We start from the raw sequence: 10,700 nt of genomic DNA, 5'->3' as shown, positions 1-10,700 counted from the left end.
TATATATAAATGTGAAAGTATGTATGCATGTATGTATGTATGCTCTTTATACAAATCTACAGTTTTAGACCGATCGTCGCCAGATTTTGCATATATACCAAACAGGTCCGGGATTGAACCGTAGGCTACTTTAAAAGTTCGTCAGAGCTGGGCAAATGCCCGAAATGGGCAAAAAACTGTCGGGCAACAATGGTTTTGGGGCCTCAACAATCACTTTCGGAACGTTTACTTTGGTTACCGTGGTTTCCAACAATGCGTTTCAGAGGTGAATATATGCCTTTACAATGGTTTGTCACACCTTTAATTCTGTTATTATAACAGTTTATTGATTTATAACGGTTTGTCACATTTCCAATCCTCCCATTAATTGCAGAAAACCCGGGAAGCGCCGGGTATTTCTGCTAACCTATATACAGGGTATGCTGTAAGTGCTAATCCACCCATCGTATAGGTATAGTTTCAATTTAAAAAATGCTTAAAAGGCGGTTGAATAATATTCGCTGCACAAGCATTTAACCGAAGAAATGCCATTCACTTTCAAGTGATTACAGTTCCCGATTCGTTTAGCTTTTGCCATGACAATCAACAGAGCGCAAGGCCAGTTGTTAGTAGTGGCAGGTATCAACCTGCTTGAGCCCTGTTTTTCACACGGACACCTTTTCGTCACCTGTTCGCGTGTTGGTAATAGCAAAAATTTGTACATCTATACACCAGATGGAAAAAGAAAAAATATTGTGTATTCACAAGCGATTGCCTGAAGATTTTAATTAAAATATTTAAAAATAAAAGTAATTTTTTCTTACTTGATGCAGAAATTTTTTTGATTAAGAAATGCGTATATAAATAATATATAAGCTATACGTATATAAATTTTTTACGGGGCGGGCATCGGCGCCGGGTATCAGCTATGTTTCTCAACCACCGCCCATTGTATAGGTATAGTTTCAATTTAAGAAATGCTGAAAAGGCGTTCGAATAATATTCGCCGCAAGCTGGACACATGACGTCACCAACAACAGAGAACAACAACTACGACGACAAAACTGAGAATAAAAATACTGAAGTGAAGGAAACAACTCTGAACATCACAGACGCTCGCTCATTCTGATCACAATATTCTTCCACTGTGTAAGATGAGTCCTAAAAAGCGAGCAGCAATCGGAAAAATTTCGACTGAAGCGAAACGGTCGCGATTGGTAAGGAAAAATGAGTCTTCAGAGCGGACTAAACAAAGACAATATGCTAATCGAACTAGGGCCTCCATTTCCAGGACAAGTGAGACTCCAGAACACACTGAAAAGCGTCTATCTGCTAATCGAACTAGAGCCTCCATTTCCAGGACAAGTGAGACTCCAGAACACACTGAAAAGCGTCTATCTGCTAATCGAAATAGGGCCTTCACTTATAGAGAGCATGCTTTTCAAGATCTGAAAAAAGCTGCATTTGCATACAATGCTGAACTTGATTATCACGAACATCCAGCAGTCTTGATTGGCCAAATGGAGAAGGTCTGTGTCCATTGCCAAGCTTATAAATGGGATGTTGAGGCGCCTGGGATGTGCTGCTCAAATGGAAAAGTCAAGCTGCCATTAATCAATCAACCACCTGAACCACTTCGTACTTTGATGGCTGGAACCACACCAGATTCCAAGCACTTTCTGCAAAACATCAGAAAGTACAACTCCTGCTTCCAAATGACCTCTTTCGGAGCAACAAAAGAAATTGGCGAGCCTGGATTCATGCCTACATTCAAAGTACAGGGACAAATTTACCATCTTTCAGGGTCACTGCTCCCAGGAACGAATGAAGAGCCGAAATTTTTGCAGATTTTCTTCATGGGAGACCAAAATGCAGAAGCTCGACAACGATGCTCCAATATTCCAACCACCACACAGCATATCGTCCGGGCGCTACAACAATTCCTCCACGAACACAATTCCCACGGGAATTTGTTCAAGACTGCTCTGGAGCGTATGCCAAGAGATGATTACCAAATAATTATCAGAGCAGATAAGACTCCAGTAGGTGCCCATCCACGGACATTCAATGCACCAACAATTGATGAGGTGGCGATTGTTATTGTGGGGAATGAATTTGAAAGCCACGATATTGTTCTACAGAAAAGAAATAACAGGCTACAGAGAGTAACGGAGACTCATAGATCGTACGATGCTCTCCAATACCCGATCATCTTTTGGCAAGGCAATGACGGTTATAACTTTGGAATTACTCAGATCAATCCAACTACAGGCGACACGCTACCGGGAAAGAAGGTATCTGCCATGGACTTTTATGCATTCAGATTGATGAGAAGGGTAGGAGATGAAAATCATTTATTAAAATCCCGGCAGCTCCTCCATCAGTTTGTAGTAGATATGTACGCCAAAATCGAAAGTGAACGGCTACTCTACATCCGAACAAACCAAGAGAAACTGAGAGTAGATGACTACATTCATCTTAGAGATGCTATGGCCAATGACGCGAATCCAAATGAATTTGGGAGAATGGTGATTTTGCCAGCAACCTTTACTGGCGGTCCAAGACACATGCATGAGTACACCCAGGATGCAATGACTTACGTCAGGAGTTATGGTCGCCCTGACCTGTTCATCACCTTCACATGCAATCCACTTTGGTCTGAAATACAAGAGGCTCTTCTGCCTGCTCAGAAAGCTACAGATCGACATGACCTGATTGCCAGAGTGTTCAAGAGAAAATTAACAAAACTGATGAACGTCGTGAAGAAGTGCCATATTTTCGGAGAAACGAGATGCTGGATGTATTCAATCGAATGGCAAAAAAGAGGTCTCCCACATGCCCACATCCTCATCTGGCTGCGAGAAAAAATCCGGCCAACTGATATCGACAACGTCATCTCTGCCGAATTGCCTAATCCAGATCAAGATCCATTGTTGTTTCAGATCATCACCAAAAATATGATTCGCGGACCCTGTGGAGCGCTAAACACGAACGCTCCTTGCATGATGAATGGTCAATGCTCCAAGAAATATCCACGCACAATGCTACAAGAAACACAGACTGGCCAAGATGGCTATCCTCTGTACAGGAGACGAAAGCCCGAAGATGGCGGATTCACCACAACATTGAAAATACGCCATGTAGACGTTAACGTTGACAATAGGTGGGTAGTTCCATATTCCCCAACATTGTCAAAAATGTTCCAGGCGCACATTAATGTAGAGTCTTGCCAGTCTGTAAAAGCCATCAAGTATATTTGCAAGTATGTTAACAAAGGAAGTGACCAAGCAATTTTTGGATTGGGCCAACAAACGAACGATGAGATTTCAACATTTCAATTGGGAAGATACATTTGCAGCAACGAAGCAATTTGGCGAATCCTCAGCTTCCAAATTCACGAACGCTACCCATCGGTTCAACATCTGAGTGTTCACCTTGAAAATGGCCAGAGGGTGTATTACAATCCAGAAAACCTCCAAGCAAACAACTTGCAACAGCCACCAAAGATAACACTGACCGAATTCTTTGAATTATGTAAGACCGACGTATTTGCCAGAACACTTTTCTACTGTGATCTTCCCCGGTTCTACACATGGAATACATCAAGCAAAAAATGGCAGCGACGCAAACAAGGAACTGATGTTGCAGGACATCCTGGGGTTAAATCATCAGAAACACTTGGCCGCATTTATATTGTTCATCCGTCAAGTGGCGAATGCTTCTTTCTGCGTATGCTGCTTCACATCATCAAAGGACCAACAACATTCGATGATTTGAAAACATTTAATGGTCAAGTTTGTGCAACCATGCAAGAAGCATGCCAAAAGCGAGGATTGCTCGAAAACGATGACCACTGGGATTTGGCAATGACTGAAGCTAAAATCACTCAATCTGCCATTCGTCTAAGACATCTTTTTGGCATTCTTTTATCTACCCAATCTGTGTCAAATCCACTTCAATTGTGGGAAAAATACAAAGATGATCTCAGTGAAGGCATTCTTATGAGAATCAGACGGAAAAATCCAAATTTAGAAATTGAATTTTCCCCAGACATGTACAATCGAGCTCTCATCCATTTAGAAGACCTTTGTTTGTCAATGGCTGGAAAAGACCTCAGACAGTGCTCTTTGCTTCTTTCACCGCAACGAACTAACACCAACAATCTCACTCATGAAATTATGCGGGAGAGAAATTACGATGTTAATGAATTACAGTCATATATTGCAGCGAAAGAACCACTTTTAACTTTCGACCAAAGACAAGCCTACAATCAAATTCAGCAAACGATTAACGATGGAAATGGCGGCATCTATTTCCTCGATGCTCCTGGTGGCACTGGCAAAACGTTCCTTATCAATTTACTTTTGGCAAAGGTGAGACAACAAAAGAAAATTGCAGTAGCAGTGGCCTCTTCTGGCATAGCCGCAACACTACTAAATGGAGGTCGGACGGCACATACCGCCTTCAAATTACCACTGGACTTTAACCATAACGAATCTCCAGTTTGCAACATTTCCAAGGGAACAGGCCCAGCAAAAGTGTTGCAAGAGTGCAGCCTCATAGTTTGGGATGAGTGTACAATGTCTCACAAACGGGCCCTGCAATCTGTCAACATGTCACTTAAAGATCTGCGAGGAAATCAGCGGCTCATGGGAAAAGTGGTTGTTTTGTTGGCTGGAGATTTTCGTCAGACTCTGCCTGTAGTTCCGCGTTCCACGCCAGCTGATGAATTTAATGCTTGCCTCAAATCATCAACACTCTGGCACGAAGTTAAAAAATTATCATTATCCACCAACATGCGAGTTCAACTGCAAAATGACTCAGCACTGCGATAATTTTCACATCAGTTGATCAAACTTGGCAATGGAAGAATTCCCGTAGACCCAAGCACCGGACTGATTACGTTCCCAAATGGATTTTGCCAGTTGTTAAATTCAGTTCAAGAACTTGCAGACAAAGTTTTCCCAAACATTGAACAAAATCACCGAAACCATGAGTGGCTTGACGAAAAAATCCTAAAAATTATTCCAGGAGACTCCAAATCTTATAAATCGGTTGACACTGTCACAGACACAACGCAGACAGTTCTGTATCCTGCAGAATTTCTGAACTCTTTGGATATTCCGGGTGTGCCACCACACAACTTGACCCTCAAAGTCGGAGCACCTATAATGCTTTTAAGAAATTTGGAGACACCGAGACTCTGCAATGGTACCAGACTCTGCGTGAAGAAATTGCACAATTACATCATCGAAGCAACAATTTTAACTGGATGTGCCAAAGGAGAAGACGTCTTCATTCCACGTATCCCAATTGTCACTGAAGAAATTCCATTCACTTTCAAGCGATTGCAGTTCCCGGTTCGTTTAGCTTTTGCCATGACAATCAACAAAGCGCAAGGCCAGTCGTTAGCAGTGGCAGGTATCAACCTACTTGAGCCCTGTTTTTCACACGGACAGCTTTACGTCGCCTGTTCGCGTGTTGGTAATCCCAAAAATTTGTACATCTTCACACCAGATGGACAAACAAAAAATATTGTGTATCCACAAGCGATTGCTTGAAGTCTTTAATTAAAATATTTAAAAATAAAAGTAATTTTTTCTTACTTGATGCAGAAATTTTTTGATTAAAAGAAATAATTAATAAGCTATACATATATATAAATTTTTTACGGGGCGGGCAACGTCGCCGGGTATCAGCTAGTCTATCTATATATATAAAATTGATTTTCTGTCTGTCTGTCTGTATGTGTGTGTATGTTCTCTATACAAATCTACAATTTTAGATCGATCGTCACCAAATTTTGCATATATACCAAATGCGACCCAACTTGAACGATAGGCTACTTTAAAATTTCGTCAGAGCAGGGCCAGTGCCCCAAATGGGCAAAAAACCATCTGGCAACAATGGTTTTTGGGCCTCAACAATCACTTTCCGAACGTTTACTTTGGTTACCGTGGCTCCCTAGCAATACGTTTCACACGTGTATATGCCTTTACAATGGTTTGTCACTTCTTCAATCCTCCCAGTAATGAGACTTTTTGAATAGATGTTATAATCATTATATCAGCATCACTTTGAGGGTCAGGCAAAGGATGATCCCCATAGAAATCAGTGTTAAAATTGCCGATTTCACTGTAGAAATGCGGAAATTTCACCACATCATTAATTTTAAAAATTTTATTGAATTCTAGATTTTTGAAATATTGAGTTCGCTTAGAGATATACGAAGCCCAGGAGATAAAATAGGAAGTAATTAGCCCTGGACCTACCTTTGCGTTGGATATCCATGCAATAACATTGATTATAACTTTTTATTTACATCTTCTCAAGCATGAAAATTAATGTCTCCGCGTATTATCTTTTAATATTCAACTGCATAAATTTATATAGTTTAGGATGTTTTAAAATTAATTATGGGCCCATAAAGTACATCGAAGAAATTCCACAGCTTTAACCAAGCATTTTTGGAAGCTAAAACAGGCAGATGGGTAACTTGACGTTCAAAAGGGGGGGGGGGGAGGAATCGAAATATTTAGCGCCCTTAAAAAAGGAAAAAAAACATATTCATTTCTACGTTTCTTTAAATCTAGATTTGTTTCTTTCATGAGTCGCGCTGGAAGTCGCCATGGTTAACTTAGACACGGTTTGCATGTCCCTCAAAGAAAGAGGGAAGCATCACGTGATCCAAAAATGCCTCATTGAAGAAAACCCAGGCAGCGTCGGCAGGGGCGTAGCCAGAAATTTCGTTCGGGGGGAGGGGGGACCACTTTCATTTCGGGGGGGGGACCAAAGTGACAGAACAATGGATTTGGCCATCTTTTTCCCTTTTTTCGGTCATTTTCTCACATTTCGGGGGGGGACCAGACCCCCAAGCCCCCCCCCCCTGGCTACGCCCTTGAGCGTCGGGTATTATAGCTAGTATATCATATAACGCGTTAAAATTCTACGAAAATTTCTAATAAAATTTAAGAAAAATTTTATTAAATCAAGTATCACAAATATGTTTGTGCTCATTTTTAGGAGAAAACTGGAAAATTGTTAAATTAATATATTTATTCTGAATCCAAAGACAAAATGCATTTATTAAAAATAGAAGAAACGCTCTCTTCATCCCTTACTTTTTAAAATCGTGATTCCCCGCATTATGTTGCTTACATGTTGTTAGATTGCGTAGCATAAAAAAAAAGATTTTCCTACCTTTTTTATTCATACGTTGCGTTGCAGCGAAATATTCTGGCGAAGTAACAGCCCTGGGTTCATATGTTTGGGACCAGAGGAATAGTTCGTAGGAGAGAACATAGGGGGCCCGAGGCCTCCACAAGACGATCAAAAACCAAAAATATTTCCAAATATTCAGTAAAAAATTAAAATATCGAAAGAAAATACTTTTGTACCGTATGTTATCTTTATTAATTTCTCTTAATTTAAAATGCTTTTTGAAGGTTAGCAGCTCAAAATTTCTCTGGGAGAGATTCCCTGTGCTACCCGAACCCAATGTGCCTCCACCTCCCCCCCCCCCCCAAGGTCGATCTCGCGTACGCCAATGCTCGTAACCAAGGCGCAGGGTATTATAATGTGGTAGGTCTTCTCATGGTGCGACATGGTAACGCAAAATCTACCGCAAGTCATTTCACCGCCTGTTCATTGTTTGGCGCAGCATAACCTTGATGGTCTTTGCAAACTCCAATTCAATCCGAAGGTCATGCACCATCGCATGATACTACATATCGCAGCAAATCCGTCGAAAAATCAACAAATCGTTCTCCAAAAATACCCTCTACCGCCTTTGCTATTGCGATTCGACAGCACATTCTATGATCAAAAATACTTGTTTAGGTGTGTTATATCATCTCTTAAAGTTTGTCCCATGAATTTAGAATCTCTCTGTATTTTACAAGTGAGAAAAACATCAATTGAGTAGAACCTCTTATGTCACCTATCAAATAAAATTGTTACAATTCTTCGATTGAAATTAGTAACCGGATTTAACCCATATAAAAAAATTTTGCCATATAAAAAAAAGCAATGCGATATGATATTAACTAATATTTTATAAGCAATAATATATATTAATTAAATATAAAGTTTGCCTCGAAATTTTATCAGTTGTTATTTGTGCGTAGTAAAATATTATTAAAATATTAAAATATTGCAAAGTGTAGCTAACGTAGGGGCTTTCCATGATTACAATCAAAAACAATATGAAAACCAAGGACTGCTACAGTTTGCGAGTTTTATTGACGTTATTTTACCGCTGACAAATAACAACTGTTAAAATTTCGAAGCAAACTTGATAATTTAACTAATATTATTACTCTTATAAAATATTAACTAATATCATGCCATATTGGTTTTTTTTTTTCGCGGCACATTAATCAAAATCCGGTTGCTAATTTCAATCGAAAAATTGTAACAGTTTTATTTGATTTATTTGATAGGTGGCGGAAGGGGAGTCCTAGTTCATTGATGCGTTTCTCACATTTAAGTACTATAATATTGCACTGTATAATTATTTTCAATATTTTTTTCTGCAAGGCATATTTTTGGTCATCAAATTTTAATTTTAACCATTTATTGGTTTAGTCAAAAGTGCCTAAGAAAGGCGCCATTTTTTCATGGTGAATAAGTTTACAAAATATGGCCATTTAGAGTCTGAGAATGTTTCCATGTACACAGGGTTTTTTGCTGCGCAGAAAACATTTCCCTATATTGTACAAGGCAGTATGTTATTTTATCATTCCGCACAGATATCAAAATTCTGTGAGCAAGGAAACATGTTTGTATAGGTGTAATAAAATGCAATGTGCCCCACTATTTGAAAAAAATAATAATTAAAGGGTACATTTCATGTAATAACATTTTTCCTTTTTATTGCGAACATCTCGGTGCTCATCATTTCCTCCCCCCCCCCATCCTGGAGCTGAGCAGCCCCTCCCCCCCGTCTGAGATCTTTGGTGGGGCCTCCTCTATAGTGAATTTATAGTGTAAAAAAAAGAGTAAAACAATGAGGTTTATCTCGAGCCTCCGAGCTAGAGCCATGCCAGCCCTGCCCTTGTGGAGATCATAGTGCTCACTAAAACCATTGAGGATAGATGCAGGGCCGTATTTATATGAATGTTTTTGCTGCCTGTGGGCTATACAAATTTTGCCGCCCCCTCACATTTCAGACGAACTTTTTTACCCCCTACCCCTTCCACCCCTCCCATGCCATTACTAATAAATCGTAAACAAACAAAAGACAAAAATGTGGTACTGTATATAGTTGCTCCTATAAATTTCACTTCTCTGTCCTGTATTCTTATTCTATTTCGATCCTAATGATTGTCATATAATGGGGAGGGGGGACTGCTCACCCTTCTGCTGTAGGCGTCTATACATCGATGAAAAACATCGATAAATTTAATTCTAATGTATGGTGCATACATTCGCATATGAAAGTTTCTCGGCACTAATCAATGGTGCCGAGATACTTTGTGCGTACTTGGTTATAGTCTAGCAAAAAAAAAAAAAAATAGCATTACATAATATCTTCAACCGCGCGTCCTAAAATGTATTTTGAAATAATGAAATAATTTTTCAAAATTTTTTCGTGGACCGATTAAACTTCTAGACTGGACCCGCCAGTGGTTTGTGCACTCGTGTGATTTGAATGCTTACATTTCTTGAATGTACAGAGTGTCCCACAATCGCCTGATGGTTTTCAAAATGGGAATAGTAAGAAAACGGTGACAGATATTAAAGTCATTGTTGCAGAATGTAAATGTGCTTAGTTAGGAATTTAAGCTACATCATTCACGTTTCAAGGGATTGTATAGTTATTAAAATTTAAAAAAAATTAACTTTATATATGGACAACCTGTGCCCCAAAAATGAATTGAAAAGTTGTTGCCCTGTCTCATCTGATGCCAACGAATAAATTTCCACGTTTCTAAGTGTAATATTCACAGAGATATCTAAATACAAAATCGGAGAGAAGTTGGGAAAGAAGCGTTGTCTGTTAGTTTTTGCTGCTTTCCCCCTCCTCCTCCCCCATTTCCCTCCGATTTTTAAATTCAAATATCTCAGTGAATACTTGGAAAAAAGGAAATTATTAATTAAACTGCTTTTGTTTTTTTCCTATTCTATTGAAAGCTACATAATAAAAAAAATATAATATTAATACAAAGATTATGTAAAAAATTCTTTGAAAAGTGAATTTAGTACTCAACAGGTTAGAGTAATACATATTTTATAGATTTTCCCGTTATACCGAAATCAATTTTTGTGAAAAAATTTTACATGATAGTCAAAAATGAGCCACGTTTAAAATCAGTGACCAAAAATGCATCGCGAAACTTCATGGTTTCCAAAACTTGGTATGTTCATCAGCTTCCAGACTATTTTCCAAAATTTCAATTCCACAGGTTTGAATAATCCAATCTATTATATTAAATTGATTCTAAATACGAATTAATATGGGATTTACTGAGTGGCAATTAATTTTTTTATTACAATTAAAAACGAAATGAGCAATAACTAATATATATTTTATTGTGGTCTTTTGTTTCTTTATTTCATTACGTATATTTTTTTTATAGCGGTACATGTAGTTTAATACAGTACCGCATTTCTTGGAATAATCACCACATGAATGTATGCTTCGCTGTATCGGAAAAAACCATTAATATATGAAGGACATTTTATATTTATGAACTTAACATAAGGCTCGCACACCGCAC

At 38.8% G+C, this 10,700-nt stretch overlaps 1 protein-coding gene across 1 annotated transcript; it reads left to right on the top strand.

Annotated features, from left to right (window-relative positions):
* The first annotated feature begins 1,133 nt into the window (after positions 1 to 1,133).
* LOC149071072 (uncharacterized) lies at positions 1,134 to 8,441 on the top strand. Its single transcript, XM_089248081.1, has 2 exons — positions 1,134 to 4,679; positions 8,421 to 8,441. The coding sequence occupies exons 1-2, from the start codon at positions 1,134 to 1,136 to the stop codon at positions 8,439 to 8,441; spliced, it is 3,567 nt and encodes a 1,188-aa protein (XP_089104207.1).
* The last annotated feature ends 2,259 nt before the right edge of the window (positions 8,442 to 10,700 follow it).

This window comes from Pholcus phalangioides, unplaced genomic scaffold (assembly GCF_987345545.1).
Source record: "Pholcus phalangioides strain wild (caught in Gottingen) unplaced genomic scaffold, Ppha-v1.0 ptg000019l_1, whole genome shotgun sequence".
Taxonomy (NCBI): Eukaryota; Metazoa; Arthropoda; class Arachnida; order Araneae; family Pholcidae; genus Pholcus; species Pholcus phalangioides.
This window is presented reverse-complemented; position numbering and strand designations above follow the sequence as displayed.